Consider the following 26,741-nt stretch of genomic DNA (forward strand, 5'->3'; position numbering starts at 1 on the left):
ATTTTTCCATGGTTACATGATTTACATGCTCTCTCTCCCCCAGCTAACAAGCAATTCCACTGGTTTATACATGTCTTATGGCTCAAAACCTATTTCACCTATTATTCATATTTGTAATAAAGTAATCTATAAAGAACTTTAAAAGCCAAACAAGTCCTCTTTTTTCCAGATATAATCACAGCAGGTGTAGGAAAAAGGAAGCTGTTACATCATCTGTTACAGAATCCCTTCTGAAAATGTATAAAGCCTTTGTAATACTAAAGGTCAAATGCCTAAAGAAGGCAGCTATAAAAAAAAAAACACCTTTGTTAGATATAGAAAAAGATGATCTATGAAACAATTAAAGATCACCATAAGGAATACAGACAGATATCTAGAAGCGAAACCTGACTGGTTAGAATGGTACAAAAAGCTGGAAACTACTATGTACCTGATGAATACAAATAAACTTTTGTGATCAGAATTAGAAGTTACGGACCTTTGGGTCTGTACAGTATTAAAGTTTCTCTTTCTTTCCCAAAGCTTTTGTTAAGCCCAACAAGGCTTCAGTTAATGTACTGAAGATTGTGATAACAAACATTGCAGGGAGTTACTTAGCTCTTAAGTCAAAAATCAGAAATGACTTGATTTATAAATGTGATTATGGCAAGATCAGAAAAAAGAGAAATTGCCTTGACTGATAATGCCCTTATTGCAAAATCTTTTGGTAAATAAAGAATTGTCTATACAGAACATGTGATCCATGAGAGCTATACCATTTGCAAAACTTGAAAACTGCTAACAACTTCCTGTGGTCTTTCTAATTATCATCTTCATGGGATGGAAAGAAGAAAAAGACCACAACATATTTTGTGGAAAGTGGAAATACTAGTAATTGAAGACTAGATGAAAAGGTTTATTAAGGTCTCTACCATGATTATTTTTCTAATGGTCTGTTAATAAAAATCCCTGTGATAAAAACAAGACAAAAAGCCAAACAGGATTTTGTATTTGATCCTGGAGAAAGTAACTGGAAGTCACTGGAGTTTATTGAATAGGAGAGGGTAGGGGGACATAGATTTGTACTTTAGAAAAATCAATTTGCCAGCTGAGTGGAGGATTGATACATTGGAGTTGGAAGAGACATCTGGCAGGAAGACTAAGTATAAGGAATCAGGCTCTAAGATATGTAAATCAGACACTAATGGTAACCAGCCCAGAGAAATGTGTGATAGCATCAGTATATATTTCACTTTCTGTACTAGGTCCTAAGGATAAAACTTAATTCTCAAGAAACTTACGTGGGGAAAAGACGTGTATACAAATAGCTATGATACAAGATGGAAAGAGTGTTGGACTTGAGAGAATAGAAATCAGTTATATGAGAATTCATTTTTCATATACCGGATTAATTCCTGCATTTTAGGGACAATTATTATATATGGTTAGGATTACATCATTTCTACGCCTAGGATGGGTAGATTTTTGACTATTAATGGGATCGAGCTAATTCTATTTACATACTTTGTCTGGGATCTGGGTCAGAGATACTATCTAGTTTGCTGCTTTTTTATTTTCTTTGTCCTTGGGAATCCCAAGGAATGTCTTTATATTCTTTTTTTTTTTTCTTTAACAGAATTTTGTTAATAGATAAAGGGAAGAAGAGTCCTTTTCTGGCCCATATGACTTGTCCACCTGTGGGAATGCGGAGATGTAGATATACTGATGGGCCACCTCTTAATTAGCTATCACCAATTAAAGATATTGTGGGATGTTTGAAGGAGGGACTGAATAATGAGCTCTTTAAAAAAAAAATATATATATATATATACATATATATAATAAAGATAAATACATAAATAAAAATAAAATGAAATAAAAAATATTTATTGGGGGCAGCTAGATGGCTCAGTGGATTGAGAGCCAGGCCCAGAGACGGGAGGTCCTGGGTTCAGATCTGGTCTCAGACACTTCCTAGCTGTGTGATCCTGGGCAAGTCACTTAACCGCTATTGCCTAGCCCTCACCATTTTTCTGCCTAGAAATCAATACACAGTATTGATTCTAAGGCAGTAGGTAAGGGTTTAAAAAAATAAAGGGTTTGGGATAAATTACTTATAAAGTACCTTTCAGCCACTGGAGCCTGTGTCTCTTTTAAAAGAACACTACAAAGAATGCTATCTATCTCCAGAGAAAGAACTGCTGGAGCAGGAATGCAGATGAAAGCATACAATTTTTCACTTGTTTATTTAGGTTTATATTTTGGGGTTTTTGGTTTTATAAGATTAGTCACTTACAAAAATGACCAACGTGGAAATATGTTTTGTGTGATAAAGCATGCATAACCCAGACTGAATTGCTCTGCAGATCTGGGAGTGGGGAGGGAAGGAAGAAGGGAGATGATTTGGATCATATAATGTTGGAAAACTTATACTGAAATTTGTTATCACATGTAATTGGTAATAAATTAATTAATTTAAAAAATAATACTACATTAGGCCAGGCTTTATACTGAGTTTTGTCTGATTATGTGTTAGCATATGTCACACAAATGGCAGCTTAATTCTCTAATAAGGGAAAGTGAAATTGTCTGCCTTGTCCATGCTTGGAGAAGCAATGGCAATATCATTTGAATAATCTCCAAGCCAAGACTCTAAATTAGGGGAAAAATTTATATTTGCCACTAGATGTTAGCATAATAGAATTTGTGATTTGGGAATACTTGACCAAGGAAATTAGTATACTAAAAACTCAATTACCTTTGAAGGTAAGTGTAGCTGAAATGCAACACTGGGATATCCACTAGAGATGATTTCTGAAAATTAACACAAAACATTACTGTAATTCAGCAGAAAATAGAGAAGGCACTTTCAAATACAAGGAATACAACATCCATATGTTTTATTAAATGAGAAGAATCACACTTTATCATTTTATAACTGAACTCATTAAACCTATATTAAGCATCGATGCCATGGTTTCTGGAGGCAGCTTCCTGAAGAACACCTCTTCCTTCCCCCAATGACCTGACTGGCCTAGAGGTAGTGGGGCTGGTGGGTTGCTCCAGAACACACAAGTCACTGGACCTGCCACCTCCCTGCCCCTGGGGGCATGTCTCCGGGAGGCACATTCTTGCTGGGTTAGGCAGAGGAAGCCTCCTCCTTTGGTAAACACGGTGAGTGCTTCATTTGGCTCCACTCTCACACCTGAACTCCAGTGCCTTGGCTCAGGGCCAACTACTCGGCAGGCCCAGGGCAGGCAGGAAAAGACCAACAAAACACTCTCTAAAAAAGTCTAAAAAAGAGATTAGGCATCTCATCCAAATAATGTAAGGTGAGAGGGAGTGAGAGAAAATCTTAATAACTGGCTGGCTGAGGCAGGCAGGGGAGAAATGGGGCAAGGCTTCCCCGAGGAGGTGAGGGGGAACTGAGCTGAGAACTCAAAGAAGAGAAGGATTCCAACAATTTAGGAGGGAGCAGTGAGATGGGAATGAGGCTGTTGATTAACAGCCAATTGGCCATCTGCCTAGAGATGCAACGAATCTATAGCAAAAAAGGATGGAAAGGTATGTTAAATCTAGACTGTGTCAACTAGAAAAAACACAGAAATTATTAAATAGTCAGAAAAACCACTCTTTAATTAAGAAAAGGAATTTAGCACTAAAATTAGGCCTCCTGGCAGAGCTGTGAGTTATCAATCCAAAGAGCCATTAAAGTGGGAAGCTTAAACACCTTTTTAGAGGAACTTGGGGACTGAGGATGAGAGGGATAGTAGATTGACTTTCCAATGGTAACAAAGGAGGACTCCCAAATAGGAATAACAGTGAGGGGCTGATGCTTTACTATGAACACCAAAGGGAAAAATCCAGCCCAGGGCCAGGCTTTAGCCTAAGGGGAGAAACCAATGGGACAAAAGAGATACTCAAGACCTCCCCTCAGGGAGAAACTCCTGTGACAAGGTCAAACTTGGGGCTTTTCTCCTTTAACCTAACTAAACTGGGGATTCTTAAATCTTACTAGGCTACAAGTTTGGGGGCTTCTAGATTCCACATGGACAACTGTGAAGAGTCTAAAGATTTTCCATTTTAACTTAGCAGCCATAGGGAAGCTGAAAAACCCAGTGAGCTATGCCCTTAAGTAAGTCTCTTTTGGCAGCCAGGTCACTATTGTTTTGCAATATACACTCCATTTCATCACACAAAGATTGCATTGTTCTGGTAATATTCTGCTCAGTATTCAATCTGGCCAGTAGGCAAATTCTCAATAAAAAGTAGGAAAGGTCAGTCAGCATGGAATATAAGAGAACCCCAAGTTTTAGGGTTAGCTTGTAAGCTGGAGACCCCAAGTTCATCCCTGTTCCCATGAGAGTTTGCCCCAAGGGAAATTTCAGATTTTGCTATTCTCAGGCTGAACCATGGACCCTAAAGTAAATGATAAATTTTTTGCTAAATTTCCTTTTATCTTAGAAGTTTTCCCCACGGTATCAGGCCTGTTCCCAAGAAGACCAACACCTGGGCCTGGACCATCCTTTTAGCATCCATTGCAAGGCAGGAACCTAGCCCCTGGCTATGATTCCTTTCCCAAGATTGATTGTATCCCCTCAGTATAGTTTAAACACTCCCATTTCCCTGTAGCTATGTAAGGTCAATCAATCACATTTCTGGTCCCTAGGTTTCCCAAAAGGTATATAAGTTCCCCATATTCTTTTGTTCCTTGGAGCTATCATCTGGCAAGGTGTCACTCCCAGGAGCTGGTGACCAGAGCTGCCCCTCAGGGCTCTCTGCATGGTTTAATAGTGCTCAGCTCTGCAAGGAGGCCTAAATTTTAGCACTAAACTCCTTTCCTTAATTAAGGAGTGATTTTTCTGACTATTTAATAGTTCTGTGTTTTTTCCAGTTAACAGGTCATTTTCTGGAAGCAGAAGGGAGGGACAAAGCAGGGAACTTAGGACTGAGGAGGTTTGGAATACCTGTTGTGGAGAAGGAGGAAGAAGGCTGGAGGGGAATAAAAAGATTTCTATGGAGGAGAGAGTGGTTGGAAGATTGGTGATATGCATTTGTACTGGGGAATCTATTCAAGCACAGTTTTTCATGAATTATTTTTGTATATGTTTTACATCATTGCACACATGTACATCCTATATCAAATTGCTTACTGAGGGAAGGGAGAGAATTTAGAACTCAAAATTTTTAAAATGAATGTTTAAGGGGCAGCTGGATAGCTCAGTGGATTGAGAACCAGGCCTAGAGATGGGAGGTCTTGGGTTCAAATTTGGCCTTAGACATTTCCTAGCTGTGTGACCCTGGGGCAAGTCACTTAACCCCCATTGCCTAGCCCTTAGTACTCTTAGTATTGATTCTAAGATGAAAGGTAAGGGTTTAAAAAAAATTAATGTTAAAAATTATTCTTTCCACATAATTAGGGAAAAAATAAAATGTTATGAATTATTCTTTGTAGCATTCAATGGCTTCAAAGACAAACTGAAGACAGCAGGTAAAAGCAGCTTGGGATTAAGGATAAATAGTGTGAAAACTGGAAAGATCTATGGGATCTAAAGGGGGAAAGACAGTGTCTTATTGAATTATTATTATTTTAAAAAATGTTTTTAAATCCATACCTTCCATCTTGAAATCAGTTCTGAGTATTGGTTCCAAAGCAGAAATGAGACAAGGGTTAGGCAATGGGGGTTAAGTGACTTGTTCAGGGTCACACAGCTAGGAAGAGTAGGTAGCCAAATTTGAACCCAGGACCTCCCATGCGGGGCCTGGGGCTAATAGCAGTGTGGAACAAGAGAAATGCAGACTCCTATTGTCTGAATTGTCCTGGGAACAGGAAGAAATGGTTGCCAGCTCTAAAAAGTGTGGCAAAGAATAAATTGTGCTTTCAGGAGTAAATCAAGTTTCAGTGAACAATGAAATTCTTTCAAGTACTGGCTGAGATTATTTCAGAATTGAAATAGATTTATGTTTTTGTGAAAATTAGTTTTTAATATGGAAGACAGCACACACACCTAATTAGGTATTCTGTATTGTGTTTTCACAACATCTACATAATTTATGCAAATTTTAGCTTAATTAAAAGCCTTTAGGAAAAAGTGTTAAACAAAAGATTTGAGATCTGGTTGTGACAACAGAATGAAAATTTTGTGTCCTCATCACATTGATTGGAAATTATGAAATCTATAAACAAAAGACAAATTTATCCAAGGAAAGAAACAGGCTACGGAAAAAAAGAACAAGTAGGAATATATAAAAGGTAAAAAGATCAGCAATGAAATATTTTCACTGCATTGTAACATTTAGGAATTTCAGCACCTTGATTGAATAATGAAAACGCTATTTACATTAAATACCTTTCATACACAGTTCCAAAAAGACATGCAATGCAGACAAAAGACATTTCTAGTTTGAAGATTAAAAAAACATGCAGGAGAGGTAGAGAGCCAGGCCTGGGTTCAAATATGGCTTCAGACAGTTCTTACCCAAGTGACCCTGGGGAAGTCACTTAACTCCAGTTGCCTAGCCCTTATTGCTCTTCTGCCTTGGAACAGATACCCTTACCTTCTGTCTTAGAATCAATACTGTATTGATTCCAAGGTAGAAGAATGGTAAGGGCTAGGCAAAAGGTGAAAGGCTAACCCAGGGTCACACAGCTAGGAAGTATCTAAGGTCACATTTGAACCCAGGACCACCTGAGACTCCTAATGGCTTTCAATCTGCTGAGCCACCTAGCTGTCCTTCAGATACTTAGTACTGATTCTAAGACAAAAGATAAGGGTTAAAAAAAAATGCAGGATAACTAACTTGTTCAAGTTTCATTGTAAATGAAAGCTCTATGCTAGGGACAACTTAAAAACACAAGTTTCCAGAAATAATAAATATATTAGTATTATATGCATTATCTACCTCTTCTCCTTTGATTTGTGATGGTTTCTTGACAACTTCTTTCACTAGGTACAGTATTGTATCAGTTTTCAATGTATTAAGTGATGAAATCAAATCCACAAGAGTTAGCTGAGAGGAACTCGCCACAGGGACAATCTATAACAAAACCCAAGATGTATCAAAATATAATCAAGTAAAGAAGAAAGGAGTGAAAGGGAAAAAAAAAAAAAGAAAAACTTCTCATCCATATGAAATTAAAGAAACAATATGTTAATAAAATCCACTTATAGCTCCCTAGACAAGAAAGGCAGTTTTCCTTCTGGCCTCAGTGATGGTCCTCTGGCTCCCAGACTATGATACAATGACTGCTTGTCTTTTCTGGAGGACTGAATGGCGCTCGCTGCACAGAACTGGAAAATCTTCCACTTGTGGCCAATTTTTCTGTATCTTGATTGGTGTGCTAGAAGCAAATGGATGTGGGTGGCTAGTTTATGGCCAGTTTCTTCTTACAGGGAATCTCTGTTCCTTCAGCAATTGTTCTAAGCTTTTTGAGCAAGGGTTCTTTTTTTATGTTATGGACTTCCTTGGCAGTCTGGTGAAACCTACAGACCCCATCTCAGAAAATGTTTTGAAATACATAAAATAAAATGCAGAGTACTAAAAAGGAAACTGATTGTATATTAAAATATGGTTATTGAAGTGTATACATATTTAAAACCAAGTTTGCAGACTCCTCTTTAGGAGGTATGCGGTTCTTTGGTGGTCAAAACCATTATTTTCTCTGCATTCTAACAGCTCTCTCCTAATGGTGACAGCTGATTGCCTCCTCTCTTTCCAGGCTGAACCAAGCCTTTAATTCAAAGCTGGTCTGAAGGCAGAAATGACTCCCTGAAACTGCTTACTGAAAGATCTGTGTCTTCCAGATTCTGTCAAGGACTCTTCTCAAACCCTCATTTCCCAATCCCTTAGACTCCCTCTCTAGAGAATGGTCTCTCCGAATCTACTTACTCCTCAGGTCCCATCTCTTCTGGGAGGCAGTGCTCCACCTGCACACACACTGTCTCCCTTGGCCATTTTATTTGACTTAACCATTTCACTTACATTCAAATGAATAAATCTTTTTTATTTTTAAGCTAACTTTTCGAGTCTGTCATTCTTGACAGCTCCTGTCTAGATACTAGGTTTTACTTCAAAGCTCTCCCACAACATTTTCACATACAGTTAACTTCATGATTGGTAAGAGAAGGGCTACTATCACAAGTTCTGTTATACAGTACATTTTCAGACAGATTTTGATATTTCCTCTTTCGTGAGTTGTTTAATTTTACCTTACTATGATGCTTGACTTTCTTTCTGCTCCATACTGCTGCCACTGCTGCTATTAATTGGACCCCAAGCTGAATTCCCAGGGGATTCAAGAAATCTAAAATTTTTTGTCTTATAGTCTAGAAAATAAGAACATTATTACATAGTAAGAATCATGCTAAAATATTATCTTGTGAAAACCTTTCAAATTTCTCTACCATGGTGAGATTTCGACTCTTAAATTATTGAGAAACCTAGCTTAGCCTCCTCTCTAGTTTGAAAATGAACTATTTGTACAAGATTCTATGAACATCTGTTACTAGCCTCGGAATCAAGCAGAGGGGCAACTATAAGAGAGAAAAGGTCAATTTTTTTTCCCTTACCTCTTTCATCTCAACAGGTCTACTTTTTTTTTTTTTTTTTTTTTTTTAAGGCAATGGGGGTTAAGTGACTTGCCCAGGGTCACATAGCTAGGAAGTATCTGAGGCCAGATTTGAACTTAGGACTTCCTATCTCTAAGACTGGCTCTCAATCCATGGAGCCACCCAGCTGCCCCTCTACTTTCAATTTACTAGACACAACTAGGAAAACTAGGAAGAAATTATGTGTAAGCCCACTTGAGAGAGATCTATGTGAACCCAAGTACCTTGATTCCAGTTTTTCTGAAGGTTTTCTGTAGGACTGTATATTATACAACTTGGTTATATTTTTTGTGATAACTTCAGTCTTATTTATCTCAAATGTAGTAATATACAGTATTATTGCAGCTGCATCTTTGACTTCCAGTAATGTGGAATGAGGATAATTTGGGCCACACTCCAGGAAATTCTAGAGTTTATTGCAGTGTTGGTGAACTTTTTTGAATTCACATGGCCAAACTGCAACTTTGAGCTGCCTGTGAGGGCCTCCCATTACCCTAGAGTGCCCAGGGGGTAAGTGCTCATTTTGGGTGGCTGGACAGAGTGGGGAATGGAGCAGCTTCCGCACCCCCACCCCATGCACAATACAGTCGTCCCTCACTATATCACGGTTCACTCATCTCGGCTTCACTATCGCAGGTTTAAAAAAATACCTCTATCTAATTCTGTAATGTGGAGTTTTTGCTATATGGTGGGATTTTGTGGAAGAACACCATACTGTACACAATGGAAATACAGTCCAGCACACTATTGGCTGTTGGAATGAAAGGCAACCAACCACAGCACTGTGTTCTGTAACGTGGGCACTGATTGGTTCAGTAACTGTAGCATTGGTCTGTCTGCCCTGCACATTTTCACCTATTGCTGGGGTATCTGGAACACAACTCCCGGGATAGGTGAGGGATGTTATAAGGGGATATGAGGACCTGGAAGGTATGGATTGGATTTGGTGGGAGAAAGAGCACACTCTCACCCGCAGGCCTCTGTGTAGGTGCTGCTGGCAAAAGCTATGCCTCTCCCCACCTGACAGGCTCTGCTGGACTGAGCCTGTCAGCTGTCCCCTTTTAACAGTTGCCCAGGCAGGGAACCACTGAGAAGCCCTATGTGTAGTTAACTTCTCTAGTTCCTCAACCTGCGGTTGGAATGATTATTGATAAGGGCTATTGGTGCGCTGACTGGATAATGCTGTTGGATCTGACTGTGTGAGTGACTCCCCTTCCCAAGGGCTATGGATATATTCACCACTCGGGAAAGGTACATGTAACAAAACACTATATTTAATTCTAGTTAATGGGGTTAGGAACAAGGGAAAGGATGAAGGATTTGGGGAACCTTATTGCTAAATCTAAGTTAATGATCAAACTATGGAGATTGCTAGATCAGGTAGAGACTGGAGGTTCTTCACTCTCTCCCTAACTCTGGCCTGACTTGGCTGGAGCCAAGCCATAGATTAGGGAAGGCTACTGATGATCTTCTTGTAATGACAGTGTCACTGTTCTCTCTCAGCTCTATTAATGATGGTTGCAATTGCTCTCTAGCTCTCTCAGTAAGTCATTTGGGTTGCAGGTACAGGCCTACCCTCCCTCGACCTCCCACCTCCCAAGTTCTGCTCCAGACTGAGCCCCCTTGTGCTGTGTGCCTGGTGGGTATTTACAGGGTTGGCTCCAACTGACTTTTGCCCTGGCTCATGGCACCTGGGTACATTCCAATGTCTTCAACTGCCAGTCTTGTCACTCAAAGTGGTATCCATCTTGTCCCAGAAATTCATTACAACCAGAATCATTGTATTTTGCCAATGCTGGTCTAGAGTATGTTGACAAAACCATGGTAGAGATGCTAAAATTTATTCAAATGGACTTATTTAAAAGTAACTCAACATCTTATACTGAAAAACTCAGAATAAATGGTACAATTACATTAACGGAGCCTGCTTACTGAATATCTTTTGGTAAGATTTTTTCTCTTTAGGGTTTCTAAGGTTCTTGAAAGCCAGAACCTAATCACAGAAAAGGGCTAACAGTGAAGTGCAAAAATAACTATAAAAAACGCAATGAGCCAAATGATCTCTGAATGAAGTGAATACATTTTCTAGGCAAACTAAAAAGAGAATAATGAGACAGAGTAACAATGATGAAACATGCTCTTTTAGGGGATGGGGGGGCAGAAGAGAGTGGCAGGCACATTTAAAAGTTAATGCTGTCCAAAGTCAAGAGCTGAGGGGATGCAATGTATATAAGAAAAAGAAATAACCTGGAGGTGTTCTGTCAGAGCAATAATGACTGGGTTGGGGAGAGAGAGAGATTGTTTCATACAAATTCCCAGAGCAGAGGAGGGTTTATACCAAGAAATCGAGCTAAGCAATGCATAAGGTTGGGGTAGTGAGCAGGTTGTCCAGCCACTCCTACTGTCACTCTACTATTATCTCTCACTTCTCTGGAGAAGACTGCACTCAACTACCTCCTGCCAAGCACCTCCCTCCCTCCCATCCTTTCTTTCCATCATAATTCATACCATTGGTTCTGAGGTAGAAGAGTGGAAAGGGCTAGGCAATGGGGGTCAAGTGACTTGCCCAGGGTCACACAGCTAGGAAGTGTCTGAGGCCAGATTTGAATCTAGGACTTCCCCAGGTTGAGGAACTAGAGAAGTTAACTTTTCTAGGCCTGGCTCTTAATCCACTGAGCCACCCAGCTGCCCTCAGGAATTAAGTAATTTGTGCAGGATACCAAGTTCAATTCTAATAAGTACATCTGCCCTGCTAGGTAGTTCAGGGGATAGAGTGCTGGGTCTGGAGTCAGGAAGACTCATCTTTGTGAGTCTGAATTTGGCTTCAGACACTTACTAGCAGTGTGACCCTTAGGCAAGTCACTTAACCCTGACTGCCTTAGTTTCCTCATCTGGAAAATGAGCTGGAGAAGGAAATGGCAAACCACTCTGAGAAAACTCCAAAAAGGATCACAAAGAGTTGAATGTTCCTGAAAAAAATGACTCAACAACATCCAGCCTAGCAAAGGCCGGTGTTTAAATAATGTTTATAAAGAAAAGTAAATGTTTAAAAGAAAGTTTAGCAGACATTTTTGTAGTTAGAAGGAAAGGTTTCGGGCTTCCCACAGAGAAGCTTCAGGGAGAAAAGGGTACCCAGAGTTCCATATTGTCTATAGGTTAGGGTTGGGTTCAGCAATCTGCTGGTATCAACAGCATCACTCACTCTCATAGACTTGACCCCATTTTTTGACAATTGCTTCTGTCTGCTCTTCTACTTTCCCAACTCTATATGACTTCTCAAAGCAATAATGAGGTCAGGAGCTGTTTTTTCTTTGGCCGTGATTTCAGCCTGGATTAGGTTTTAAAGATAAGAATGGGGGAAGTCGGAGGAGTAATTGGGGAGCCCATCATTTCCTGTCCTCTCAAATTGTTCTATTAGGCCAGTGATTCCCAAAGTGGGTGCCACTGCCCCCTGGTGAGTCCTGCAGTGATCCAGGGAGGTAGTGATAGCCACAAGTGCATTTATCTTTCCTATTAATTGCTATTAAAATTAAAAAAAATTAATCTCCAGGGGTCTAAGAAACATTTTTTCTGGAAAGGGGGAGGTAGGCCAAAAAAGTTTGGGAACCACTGTATTAGGCTAATGAAGATTCACTACATAAATGGGGAGGATAAATCTCATTTACTGGCTACATTCTAATTCAGGACTTTCAATTATTATTTTTTTTAAAGGAAGGGGATATACAGAAAAGCAATAGAGAGAAGAAAGAAGAGCACCAACATTTGGAAATGTTTCTTACTTTGGTAGCTTTAAAGTAAACTAGAGATGATCCTTTAGAAGATCCAAAGAAATCAGCTTGTCTTTTTTGGGTTTCTTCTTTTCTAATGACACTCCATAGAAGTGACATGGTGTTAACAATTCGAGGCAACTCTTCCAAAATAGCATTCTTGGCATTTCTCAAGTTGATAGGATCACTTATAGAAGTTGACTATAAGAAGAAAAAATCATGTGTGTGTGTATGTGTATGTGTATGTACACACACACACACATATATATATATGTATATATATATATATATATATATATATATATATATTAAATATCACCCTTATACCCTCACCCCAGAGCCCCTTCTCAGTAGATTAAGTTCTTTGAGTCAGGGAAAGTTTTTTTCCCTCTTTTACCCCTAGCCCCATGTGTAATGAAGACACTTAATAATCAGTTTGACTGTTTTAGCTCCAGCCCCCAAAGCAGATCATGATTATATATGCTAAGGTTTAACTAGCCAGAATCCCCCTTCTTCTTACTCACTGTGGCATCGTTAAAATTAAGCCTCCTAGCCAGTTCCCTCTCCCCAACCTTATCATTCCAATGGCTCACAACACACCATTGCGTCACCCCTTCAGGTGCCTATCAGTGCCATGGCAGCTTTGCCGAAAGGCTCTATATAAGTTTGAGCCATGAGTAGTTCTGGATTTGTGCACATNCAAATTTTTCAAATTAATAAAAATATATTTTATATTTTATTATATATACTATATATAATATTTTATTATGTACATAATAAAATATAATAACATAATATTACTAGGTTTATATATATAGCAACAGTCAAATAGCTTTTGTTTAGTCATCTCCAATGATAGGAGAACAAACAACTTCAATAGATATAATTAATCACTATTAAGTGCCTACTATGTGTCAGGCACTGTATCATAAAAGTACAAATGTAAATCATAGGTTTAAAGAAAAAATGCAAATACTACTGCTTTTTTGAAGCAAGACATAACCCAATGGAGAAAAGACAAAGTATCGCAAACTGGCTCTTGAACTGAGAGAAAATAATTACCATTTTTGTTTGATTGGGTTGTTGTTCCAAGAGGCAGAAATGACTTATAGTTGTTAGTCCTTCCAAAAGAGTGAGTGGGTAATCTGGTGAAACGTTCTCCCTCTTACAGGGTATGCTTTGGAGAAAAGGTGAAATAGGTGTTGTTTTAAAAACATTTTAATTTTTTCCTCAATTACATGAAAAAACCCCAACCTTTTTTTAAAGTTTGTATCAAATTCTACTCCTCTCTCCTCCCTCCCCAAGGCAGTAAACAATCTAATATAGATTTTACGTGATCAATAATATAAAACATTTTCTATATTAGTCATTTTGTGGAAGAGAATTCAAACAAACAAAAAAAATGAAGAAAGAAAATTAAATAAACATATCTCAGTTTGCATTCAGACTTCATCAGTTCTTTCTCTAGGGATGAATGGCATTTTTCATCATCAGTGCTTGGGGATTGTTTTAAAGGTGATAAATAATTTTAAGAATTTTTATACATAAAAAAATAAAGGTTATGTGATTCCATTTATAAACCTAAGAGACAATATATAATCCATTGTGAAATTTCTCAATACTGTTGAATATCATTGAATATATCATTTATGTCTTTTGTTTCAAATTGGTTTTTTAAAAACATATGGTGAAGGGGCAGCTAGGTGGATAGGTGGATTGAAAGCCAGGCCTAACGACTGGAAGTCCTAGGTGAAAATCTGATCTCAGACACTTCTGGCTTCCTGGCAATTAATTTAATCACCATTACCTAGCCCATATCACATTTCTGCTCTAGAACTAATACACAGTACTAAATTCTAAGATGGAAGGTAAGGGTTTAAAAAAAAAAAGAAGCACATGGTGAAAATGGCATGTAGACAAAATTATACCATGAAGAATATTAAGTAGAACTTGATATTTACCTCAAGGTTTTACTACTCTTAGAAGATGGTAGGATATTATTGATTCTTCCCTCTGTTATTTTGTCTCTCTCTGCCTTGTCCACCTCTTCCTTCCCTCTGACTTCAAAAGAGGTTGGGAGTTGGGAGGAGGAGAGTAGTCATGGCAGCCAGTTTTCTTTTCTTTCTTTTTCTTTTTTTTTTTAAAACCCTTACCTTCCATCTTAGAATCAATACTATATATTGGTTCCAAGGCAGAAGAGCAGTAAGGACTAGGCAATGGGGGTTAAGCGCCCAGGGTAACATAGCTGTGAAGTGTCTGAGGCCAGATTTGAATACAGGTCCTCCTGTCTTTAGGCCTGGATCTCAATCCACTGAGGTATCCAGCTGCCCCTGGCAGCAAGATTTCTTGGTCGGCTCAACAGACTATGGCAGGTCAAAGCTACTTGAATGTATGTAAGCATTTTTGTTACATAGTATGGCAGAGTGGAGAGATTTAGAGTCAAGACACTTGTCATCAGAAATGTCTGATCTTCCCTAAACATTTAATTGTGAGAACACAAGCAAGTCATTTTGGTCCTCGGAGATTCAATTTCCTCCTTTATAAAATCAGGATAAATAATATCTGTAATACTACTCAAAGGATTGTAATGATCCAAGTGCTTTGTGGACTTCAAGAGGTTATTCAAACAAGAATTATTGCTTAAAATATATTTTATGTCATTTAAAATTATTTTCCTTTCATAATGATCCAAGGAATGACATTTTCATTTCTATACCCATCTTACAGATAAATCATCTGTGGTAACTGATTTGCCATTGGTTATAGAATTAGTAAATAACTAAGAAGACTAGAAGAATTCAGATCCTGGACAATGATAAATAAACCATCATGAATATTAGAGCAATGCTCCAACTACAATCTATTCCAAACTAGCCGTTCTATATTATAGTCTATAATGGGAAAAAAAATTAAGATTACTGGCACATCTTACCTGACAGAAGACTTCACAAACTCATTCTCATACTGCCTGACCAGTTCGTCTAGATTCTTGCAAATCTGCACCACAAACGGAGCGACCGTCCAGCCTAAGGATTTGCCAAAGTACGGTAAAGAGGACGTGACCAAACTAACCCAGGCCGAGTGCATCCCGTAGCCACACTCTGGCTGTAAACCCCTCACCACGGCAGAGATGAACAGTCCCTGAGAAGTAATGGGGTGCGGCTGGACATACTGCATAGCGCTGATGGACTCCTGAAATCTGAGGGTCTTTTGCCATTCCTTGGACAGATCTGACTGGTTTTCCAGTTCTTCTTGGACCTTTCCCAGATGGTGTTCCAAGATAATCAGCACCTGCAGGAGTTTCAGAAGCTCAATCTGCAGGGGATTCCAGATCGTATCCTGACCAAAACTAATCAGCCCTTCTTCAAAAAGTCTCTCTTCTCGAGGGGGCTTAGTCGGAGCCGAGGCAAGAAGTTCATACTGCTTCTGACTGCTAAACATGGAAACAGATAAAGAGAGGAGGACAAACTCCTGAACTTTGCACTGCTCCAGTAAGTTCTGGATGAAGTCCACATTCTTCCCCTTAAATAATTTGGCGACATTAGTCAGCTGGCTCATTATCCGGATCAAGACCTCGACACTCTTGATCTGTACAGCTTGGTTGCCTAGTATGTCTCGGTGGGAGACCTGCACATAGCACGGAAAGTATGAACGTAGGAAACTCAGGCAGAGATAAATAAGGAGCTCGATCAAAAGGGAATGAGGGCAGGTGGTGGGTGACTGAGTCTGTAGCTTTCCATAGAAACTCTGTCCCACCAAAGCTTCTTGGTGACGAGCTAAGAGGTTATAAATTAGGTTCAAATGAGCAGTGGAACTGGTATCCATGTTAGTCCTAGACACTGCCTCAATGAATTCCTTGGGGTTGGATTTGAGGACTGTCTCTAGCACAGAAAAGGCATATAAGACTCGCTTGGAGTCATAGGGTTGTAGGTACAACAGAATGTGCTTAAATAAAGCCTCGGTCATCGCCTGCTTTTCCTTCTTCTGTTTCAGTAACTTGGACATTGTGAGTGTCTGATGCATGTCCGCTTCCTCATCACTCGAGAGTGACTCTGAAGCTTGGGTCTTGTCTGAGTCAAAGCGCACCAGGTTCCGTTTGGCAACTGTTTTAGAGACCTGAGCCTGGAAAAGAGAGGCTGAGGCGGGATGCTTGGGAGGAACTCGGTCATCCACGGGGCTACAGTTTTCTTCACTGCTCAGTTCATGAGGGTCAAGGGAAGGTGTGGAGAAGGAGGAGGTATTTTCACTCTCGGTGGCTCCCAAGCTGGTATCTGCTGACTCGGTGTGTTCACTGTTGTCCTGAAGTTCACCTTCGGCCTTGTCTGTGCAACCAGGGACATCGTCGTCATCATCCTCTGGGACATTTCTCAGCGGAAGTTTCTCTGGGTCTTTCTCTACTTCGGCCCAAATAGCTTCCCGGTCTACGGTTGTAAACTGATTCAAGGGCAGGTTTTCATGGCAGCTGCTGCCTTCAGGAAGTTCAGACACTCCATACAGTTCTTTGAAACAAGCTTTTTTCTTGCTAAACCAATGATGTAAATCCTCTGCAAGGAAGAGTTAATAACTTTTTAGAAGAACTGAAACTGTGGATAAATCAGTTCTTTAAAGAAAAGACTTATAAGACTAAAAAAGGTCATTTAGTTAACAGTCCTAAAAAACTATATAAAGCTGTCAAATTATTAATCATGGGTAAGAGAAATTATTGTGAATATGTTTTTTAAAGTGCTCTATATATGTTATCTTGATTAGTACAATAACACTGGGAAATAAATGCTATTATCCTCATTTTTACAGATGAGGAAACCAAAGCACAGAGAAGTTAAGTGATTGGATCAGGGCCACATAGCTAGTGTCTAAAACAAGAGTTGAACTCAGATCTTCCTAATTCCAAGTCTTGCCTGTGTCACTTACTTGCCATATACATACACACACACATACACATGCATATAAAAATGTTTATATGTGAATATATTTTATTTGTACATGCACACACATGTATATACATATACATACATGTATGCATATATAACATAAAATGTTCTCTCTCTCTCTCTCTCTCTCTCTCTCTCTCTCTCTCTCTCTCTTTCTCTCTCTCTCTCCCTCCCACCCTCTCTCTCTTTCTGTCTTAGAACAGATATTAAGAATCTGTTCCAAGGCAAAAGAGTGATAAGTGTTGGACAATAAGGGGCTAAGTGACTTGTCTAAGACACACTTCTAGGAAGTATCTGCATCCAGATTTAAACTCCAGGACCTCCCATCTCCAGACTCCAGAGCCATGTAGATGCTCTTTCATTTATGTCTTTGACTAGACCTATGATGTTGCTTTTGTAGGATACATCTAATGAGGAGCAAACCAGCATCTACAAGGAAACTTACAGTCTTAAAGGGCTGTCTGAGGCACTAACTTTCTCAGGGTTACAAAGTAGGATTGAAATGTTGGTATTCTTGACTCTGAGGCCAGTTCTCTATCCACTATGCCATACATCCTTTCTCTAAATGGTCTATTACTTTCTCACACATAACCATCATAGACAGAATTTTAAAGATGGAAGAACTTAATTTACAAATAAGTAAACAGATATGTTAAATATTTATAGAGACTATTTTAACATAGAGCCTTATTTTCAATAGAAATAAGACAAGCACACACATGTATGAGTCTTAAAAGAAGCTTTTAAAATCCTATGAGGTATGAATATGAAGTCTAATGATCTCGATTGCATGCTAATTTATGATCTCTCAGCTATGCAAACCTGGCAAAAGCTAGTGAATTGGCCGACTCTAAATATAACTTCAAGATACCATCATTCCCTTTGTGATGGCTTTCTCAAGTAGAAGTATGGTAACGAAGAGGGAAAGTGTCTCTTGAGCAATAGCTCTAACTGCAATTTATAAGAATAATGGCAAATATCATATCAATATAGCATAGGGCAGCAGTTGGATTCAGAGTCAAATGCCCTGGATTTAAATTCTGATTCTGCCATTTGCTATTTGTATGCCAATGAACAAATCACTTACCCCTCTCTAGGCATTAGTTTCATAATATCACAGAATTAATAATCATTAGAGTTGAAAGGAATCTTAGGAGAAAAAAATTGATCCAGTCCAAATGCCTCATTTTTACAAATAAGAAAACCAAGTTCTAGGTAAATTAATTGACTTGACAGATTCACAAATCAGTGAATGTCAGAGGCAGCACTTGAGACCTCTAAGTTCAATGACCTTTCGACTACATCATATTACCTTGAAGCCAGAAAATGAGAGAGTGGGCTAGGCGATTGCTATGATGTCTTCTAGAATCTATGATCATTTGGTTATGCTAGACTAACTAGCTTGTTCTATTTCATGGTAGGCTTTTGCTGTCTAATGTAAGCTCATTCTCTCTCTCTCTCTCTCTCCACATATATACAAAAATATAAATACACACACACACACACACACACACACACACACACACACACACAGTTTTTGCTGTGTGGATAGAAGTTCATTATTGCTGGACTTCCCCCTGTATCATTTCAACCATTTGCACCAGAGAAGGAGAAAGCTATTATTTTGTCTTCTGAAGTCTTTCTTTGTTTATTAGTAGAATAGATTTTTCAGAAATAGTAGGAACCCTAGGAGAAAAAGCATTTCTTAGTATTAATAAGTACAAGTCTCTTCGGATTGAAAAAAGAAAAGAGAAAGAACCTCTCACTATCACCTCTACTACTAAATGATTATGACCATGGTCCCTTTTCATAGGCCATGACTTGCTTTTGTCTGCCCACTCCAGTGTGGTTACCTGCTGAGTTTTTCCGCTTGATGCAGTGAATGGATATTCTCTGTGTCTTTGGGTGAAGTAGAAACAAGAGAACAGGTTCCAGGATGCGGGACACATCATTGAGGGAAAGAGCACGAACCAACCAGCCTTGTGCTGCTGCACCAATGGCTTCATCAGAACAAGTCAGGCTGTCCAGTACAACAAACAAGGACCTGCAAACAAATCCTAGGAATTCATGTGCTGTGACAAAAAACAGGAATACTCTTGACCTATATCTGTTTGAGCATCCAAAAATAAAATACTTCATGCTTTCCAATTTTAGATATTTCAAACTTTTAAGTATTTTTCCTAGATGATCTTCCCTCAAATCACAAAAACTAATTATCAATTCCCCCAACACTGAACTCTTCCCCTTTTTAAAGAAGAAAAAATTTAAGTGAAACCAACAAACTCAGTGACCATGTCTGATAACATCATGACATTTTCTTTATCATTTGTCTCTTCCCTATCTTAGAAGAAAGGAATGTTTCATCATCTGACTACTTTTCAAAAGACCTGTTCAGAGAAATATCAACTGTCCAATGAAATCTTCAAGTTACCAACCTACCTATCAAAGGAACGACTGTGGGATGTCACCCGGTTGCTTTGAATCTCTCTTGTTAGATGCCAGATTATGGAGAATCTAAATATTGCTTCCAATCTTGTTCCCTTGAATGCAAGATAAATGAAAATGAACATTTTGTTGGTTTAGCAGAAGAATGCACTATTTTTCATGACTTGAGTCCTCTGAAATACTCATTATCTTCTTTTTTTTCTTAACCTATTACAACAGACTAGTTACATATAAAATGTATATTTAGCATACCAGAGATTTACTACAATCAAAGTTAATGCCTTGATCTCTATCTGGGTAACCATAGTCCCTGCCACCCCAAAGCAATCTGTGAATTCTTTCATTTGGAATTTCATTTTCTATATTCAGAAGATCTGAGCAATTCCAGGGAGAGAGTCAAGGAGTCAATAAAGTAGAGGAAGCAGATGAACCCTCCCAATATTCCCTTCTAACTAATTTTAAAATAATGCCTCCAATAAAATTCTACAGTGGGAAAGCCAACAAAAGGTCAGGATCAGACCATCAGAGGCAGCTCTTAGAAGTGACAACAGTAGGAGTTTCAGAAGTTCTCAAGACAAAGACAGTAAAGAAGATCTGGTAAATGGTTAGTAAGAGATTACAGGGGACACCTGAGCTTGCACTGGGTACAGAACCTGCACTGTTTGCAACTCTACTGCCTGTGCCCACTTCGAGGTCATACTTGCAGGGAAGAAAAGAACACCTGTTATCAAAAAGGAGCAGTGAAAATACCAAAAACTTCCAAATACCTAGGACTAGTTCTGAAAACAGCAGAGCAAGAGAAAGCCTAAAGTTTGGAATGGTCTCTACCTCATTCCACCCCTGGCGAACCAAACTTTAACATAAAGTTCAAAGTAAAGAAATAGGCTGGAAAAAAGGAGCAAACAAAAAATAAGAGAACTCAACCATAATTTTATCTACTATGGTGACAAGAAAGATCAAGATAGAAACTCAAAAGGCAATGATTTCAAAACACCTACAAGCAAAACTACAAAAATAAATAGTAATTGGACTTGAGCTCAACAAGAATTCCTAGAATACCTAAAAAAATGTTTTTTTTCAAATCAAATAAGAGTGGTGGAGGAAAAATTGAGAAATGAAACAAGAACAGGAGAAGAAAACTATGAAAAGGCAACTAACAGCTTGGTAAAAGAGGCACAAAAATACTGAAGAAAATAATATCTTAAAACCCAGAACATGCCAATAAAAAAAGAGACACATGATTTTACTGATTTAAAAAAAACCTTTATAAAACAGAATTGGCCAAATAGAAAAAGAGGCACAAAAATTCACCAAAGAAAATAATTTTATAAAAATTAAATCATACAAGTGAAAGCTAATGACTTCATGAGACATCAAGGGACAATAAAATAAAGTCAACAAAATGAAAAAAAAGAGAAGAAAACATGAAATATCTCATCTTAAAAAATAACTGATCTGGAAAATAACTTGAGGAGATATAATTTAGGAATTACTGCATTGCCTAAAAGCCTTGTTAAAAGAAAGAGCCTAAGCATCATCTTTCAAGAAATTTAAAGGAAAACTTCCCCAATATCCTAGAACCAGACTGTAAAAAAGAAACTGTAGATCACCTCCTGAAATAGATCCCCAGTGAAAACTCTCAGAAATATCATAGCCAGGGGGCAGCTGGGTAGCTCAGTGGACTGAGAGCCAGGCCTAGAGAAGGGAGGTCCTAGGTTTAAATTTGGCTTCAGACACTTCCTAGCTTGTGATCCTGGGCCAATCAATTGACCCCTATTGCCTAGCCCTTACCACTCTTCTGCCTTTGAACCAATACAGAGTATTGATTCTAAGATGAAAGGTAAGAGTTTAAAAAAAGAAAAGAAATATCATAGCCAAATTCCAGAGAAAGAGAAAACAAAAATACTTCAAGTAGCCAAAAAGAAATCATTCAGAACTTTTGGGTTAAGATGGCTACAGAGTAGTTGCAGAACTTTTACCCTCCCCACCACCCACTGTACCATATCTCAAAAGAACAAAAAGGCCAAGTTCAGATGAGTGAAGGGACTCCACAATAGGGCGCAGCATCATAGGTATGTGGGATTTGGGCATTTCCATGCTATAAGGGGGTAAATTAGCTCCCACCAAACCACGAGCTGATCAAACCCTCCCATGTACAGGGCAGGATTCATAGAGCAGTGGGGAATAACCTCTAAGTTCTTGGCAGCGGATCAAGAACACCCCTGAGAGCAGCTTGACCTGAAACCCCAGGAGGCTGAAGAGTGTGCACCTTGGGTGCAAAGAGGGGAATGCGGATGGGGCAGCATATGGCAGAAACTGCGCCCAGACTCAAAAAGTAAAACTGCTTTGTAGCTCCATACACAAGAGAGCCTGCCCTCTTCACCCAGACTTCTGAGGGAAGCAAGAAACAGCAGAGTAATGGCTAGCAAGGCTTAAGAAAAACCAAACAACAAAAGAAGCAAGAAAAATCCACTAAATCTAGATAATTTTTACATAGAAAAAATCCAGACCACAGAACACACAGCAGAGGAGGACAAACATGTAAACACATCCAAACCCTCCCAAAAAAAAGAAAATTGGTCACAAGATCTTGAAGAGTTCCAATCTGAGATCATGAGAAAGGTGGAAGAGATTTGGCAAAAAAAGTGGGAAATAGTTCAAAAAGAAAATAACAGTTTAAAAGGCAGGATTTCGCAATTGGAAATTGAGGTTTAGAAATCAAATGAAATGATAAGCAAATTGAAGACCAGAAATGACCAGCTGGAAGCCATGAAGAGCCAGATAGACCATAAAGAAAAGGAAAACCAAAAGATTATAGCAGAAAACCAGTCTTTAAAGGCTAGAATTGGGCAAGTAGAAGCCAACGATCTCACAAGACAGCAAGAATTAATAAAGCAAATAAAGTCAAAAGACTGATAAAATAGAAGGAAACATAAAATATCTCAATGAGAAGATGACAGATCAAGAAAACAGGTCTAAAAGAGACAACTTGAGAATTATTGGTCTTCTGGAAAAATCAGAGACAAATAGAACTCTAGATATCATACTACAAGAAATTATCCAAGAAAACTGCCCTGATGTCCTTGAACCAGAGGGCAAAATAGACATTGAAAGAGCTCATAGAACACCCTCTACACTAAATCCTCAAAAGACAACCCCCAGGAATGTAATAGCTAAATTCAAAAGCTTCCAAGTTAAGGAGAAAATATTACAAGAAGCCAGAAAGAGACAATTCAGATATCAAGGGGCACCAATCAGGATCACACAGGATCTGGCAGCCTCCACACTACAAGACCGCAAGGCTTGGAATATGATATTCAGAAAGGCAAGAGAACTGGGTCTACAACCAAGGATTACCTACCCATCAAAACAGACTATATACTTCCAGGGGAAAGTATGGGCATTCAACAAAATAGAAGATTTCCAAGTATTTACAAAGAAAAGACCAGGACTAAATGGAAAGTTTGTTATCTAACCACAAAAACCAAAAGAAACATGAAAAGATAAATAAGAGAGGGGAAAGAAAAAAAATTTTAAGGTTCTTCTTTAAGGGCTTTGATAAGATCAAATTACTTATATTTCTATATGGAAAAATGTTATTTGTAACTCTCAAAAATTGTATTTACCGGGGGCAGCTGAGTAACTCAGTGGATTGAGAGTCAGACCTAGAGATGAGGAGGTCCTAGGTTCAAATCTGGCCTCAGAAACTTCCCAGCTGTGTGACCCTGGGCAAGTCACTTGACCCCCACTGCCCATCCTTACCACTCTTCCACGTAGGAGCCAATACACAGAAGTTAAGGGTTTTTTTAAAAAGTGTATTCACTATTATAGTAATTAGAAGAACTATACTTAGGGAAAGTTTGGGGTAGTAAGTGGTCTCAGATGATACACACAAAAAAAAGAAAAAAAGAAAGAAAAGGGGGGTTGGGATAGAAGATGGCACCAAGAGAAACTTAAAGGAATAAGAAAAATAGGATAATTTATACCACACAAAGAGGCATGTGGGAAGGGGAGGGGAAGAATAGTATTATAAGAAGGAGAGGAAGAGAGTGTTAATAGGTAATATTTAAATCTTACTCTCAGAGGAATCAATTCTGAGGGGGAAGAGCAGCTAGATCCATTGGGGCAACAAATTCTATCTTATACTACAGGGAAAAGCAGAAGGGAAAAACCAAGGTGGGGAGTGAGACAGGGAGTACATAAAGGGAGGGAAAGAGAGTGGGGAGGGAATCTAATTAACCCTAAGAAAATAACAAGAGGGGAACAAAAAGGGAGGGGGCAGAAAGGGAAGTAAAATAAGGGTGGGAATTAGGGGGAATGATTAAAAGCAAACCATTGGTTTAAAAGGAAATAGCAAAAGAAGAAAAGGCAGAATTAGAAGACTTAAAAATGGTGAAGAATACACAGATGACAATCATAACTCTGAATGTGAATGGGATGAACATTCCCATAAAATGGAAGCAAACAGCAGAGTGTATTAGAAACCCAAAGCTTACCATATGTTGTCTACAAGAAACACGCATGAGGCAGATAGACACACACAAGGTTAAGGTGAAAGGATGGAGCAAAATCTGTTGGGCTTCAACTGAGAAAAAGGAGGGAGGAGTTGCAATCTTAATAAATGATAAAGCCAAAGTAAAAATAGATCTGATCAAAAGAGATAGGGAAGGTAAATACATCCTGATAAAAGGCAGTATAGACAATAAGGAAATATCAGTACTTAACATGTATGTGCCAAATTGTATAGCATCCAAATTTCTAAAGGAGAAACTGGCAGAACTCAAGGAAGAAATAGATAATAAAACAATACTAGTAGGAGACCTGAACCTTCCCCTATCAGATCTAGATAAATCAAACCAAAAAATAAATAAGAAAGAGGTAAGAAGAGAGGTGAATGAAATCCTAGAAAAATTAGAGTTAACAGCTATGTGGAGAAAAATAAATAGGAACAAAAAGGAATGTACTTTCTTTTCAGCAGCACATGGTATAGTCTCAAAGATTGACCATGCACTAGGACAAAGAAATATGGCAAACAAATAAAAAGAGCAGAAATGATAAATGCAACCTTTTCAGATCATAATGTGATAAAAATAATAATTAGTAAGGGCATATGGAAAGGCAAATAAAAACTAATTGGAAATTGAATAATATGATTCTCTAAAATCAGTTAATTAAAGAACAAATCATAGAAACAATTAATAATTTCATTGAAGAGAATGACAATGATGAGACATCCTACCAAAACCTGTGGGATACAGCCAAAGCAGTAGTTAGGGGAAATTTATATCCTTGAGTGCATATATTAACAGATTAGGGAGGACAGAGGTCAATGAATTGGGCATGCAAATCAAAAAGAAATCATTCAAATATGATGAAGTTACAGTGAAGATCACACAATAGTTAGCCAATACCATGCTAAAAGTGTGGAAGGCTTGGAATATATTGGAAAGAACTAGGATTGCCATAAAAAATCAACTCAGCAAAATTGTATAATTCAATAATGGGAAAAATGGATATTTAATAAAATAGATGATGTTCAACTATTCCTGATGAAAAGACCAGAAATGAACAGACAGTCTAACTTGTAAATTCAAGATTTAAAATAAGCCAAAAAAAGGTAAACATAAAAGAGAAATCACAAAGGACTCAATGAGGTTGAATTGTTTACATTCTTATATGGGAAGATGATATTTGTAAAATCTAATCTAAATCTAAATCTACTAATGTGAAATCTAAATTTACTAATACACTAAACTAAAATATACTAATCTAAAATCACTAGAGAGTCTAATAAACCGAAGGAAAAAACAGTAAAGAAGGGAAAGGAAAAATTAACAAGTAACAGAGACTTACTTTGTCAGGTTCCAATAATGAATGGCAGATAATATCTTCACAGATGTTAGGTGATGGTGCCAAGCAGTGTAGCTTGTAGAAGAGTTCCACACAAGCAATGTGATGCTCTTGTGTGTCTTTGTTTAGCTGATTCCAGAGCACCTGTGCCACTCTCTATGATAAAAGGATAATTATTGAGATCCTAATTATCTCTTTTTAAGAAAAGTTTTAATATAAAAATGTTAGCTTTTACCCAAGTTCTCATGAACAACAGACCCATAAGCTCTTAAAAGAAAAGAACAATATGATAAGCAGGTACTGACATCACAACTTTTAGGCATAAAGTTGCAGATTTCTGGGTGTCTATAATCCTAGTACCTTATGTTAAATCCTGTATGCTTCCTTTTCTCCTAGCAGTCAGCTATAAAATACTGCAATTTATTAGTTTAAGTATTAATCTTCTTCATAAAGTCTTTAGGCTGAGTAAATAAAGTTATATTTGTCTGTAATTACAGTCAGCTAATGCTGGTTACTACATAGAGCTAATGAAGCAAAGACTACATATGAATCCCCATATGGTAAAGTTAGTTTTGTTTCATTCTGAGGTTATAAGCTGTACCCCAGTCAAGTGTAGGCAGTGGGCTGAAATTAGAGGTGTGTGTGGACACATGCATATGCACAAATCAGCACAAATATATCATTATTATATGCAAAGTATATCCCAACATTCATATTTTCCTGACATTGTGGGTAAACAGTATCATTTTCATATGAGGCCATTTATGATTATGCTTAATGCATTTGATCGATTGATTTAAAAACTTTACCTTCTGTCTTAGAATTGATATTAAGTGTCAGTTCCAAGGCAGAACAGTGGTAAGGGCTAAGTAATTGGGGTCAAGTGATTTGCCGAGGGTCATTTAGCTAGGAAATGTCTAAGGCCAAATTTGAACCCAGGATTTTCCACCTATAGGCCTAGTTCTCGATCCACTAAGACATCTAGCTTCCTCTTGCTTAATACTTTTAAAAGTCAAAGATGATCTTGTTCAAGATTCATGAACCATAAACATTGATAAAGGAAAACGCAAGCTGCGAAGATGAAACAATTACAGAATTTCTGCTAAAAATAAAGCAAAATTAAGGAATGGATACTTTCCCATTAATTTTTTTCTTGTATA

At 38.2% G+C, this 26,741-nt stretch overlaps 1 protein-coding gene across 1 annotated transcript in view; it reads right to left on the reverse strand.

Annotated features, from left to right (window-relative positions):
• Positions 1 to 26,741, reverse strand: part of DOP1B (DOP1 leucine zipper like protein B) — a 136,964-nt gene that overhangs the window by 33,463 nt on the left and 76,760 nt on the right. The window contains exons 18-26 of the mRNA XM_044670271.1: positions 25,585 to 25,737; positions 19,726 to 19,826; positions 19,140 to 19,330; positions 15,288 to 16,899; positions 13,418 to 13,532; positions 12,368 to 12,556; positions 8,190 to 8,306; positions 6,883 to 7,017; positions 2,738 to 2,793 (exon numbers count right to left, since the gene is read on the reverse strand). Coding sequence (XP_044526206.1) covers positions 2,738 to 2,793; positions 6,883 to 7,017; positions 8,190 to 8,306; positions 12,368 to 12,556; positions 13,418 to 13,532; positions 15,288 to 16,899; positions 19,140 to 19,330; positions 19,726 to 19,826; positions 25,585 to 25,737 — 2,669 coding nt within the window. The remainder of the gene's footprint in view (positions 1 to 2,737; positions 2,794 to 6,882; positions 7,018 to 8,189; positions 8,307 to 12,367; positions 12,557 to 13,417; positions 13,533 to 15,287; positions 16,900 to 19,139; positions 19,331 to 19,725; positions 19,827 to 25,584; positions 25,738 to 26,741) is intronic.

This window comes from Gracilinanus agilis, chromosome 3 (genome assembly GCF_016433145.1).
Source record: "Gracilinanus agilis isolate LMUSP501 chromosome 3, AgileGrace, whole genome shotgun sequence".
In the NCBI taxonomy this organism is placed as follows: domain Eukaryota; kingdom Metazoa; phylum Chordata; class Mammalia; order Didelphimorphia; family Didelphidae; genus Gracilinanus; species Gracilinanus agilis.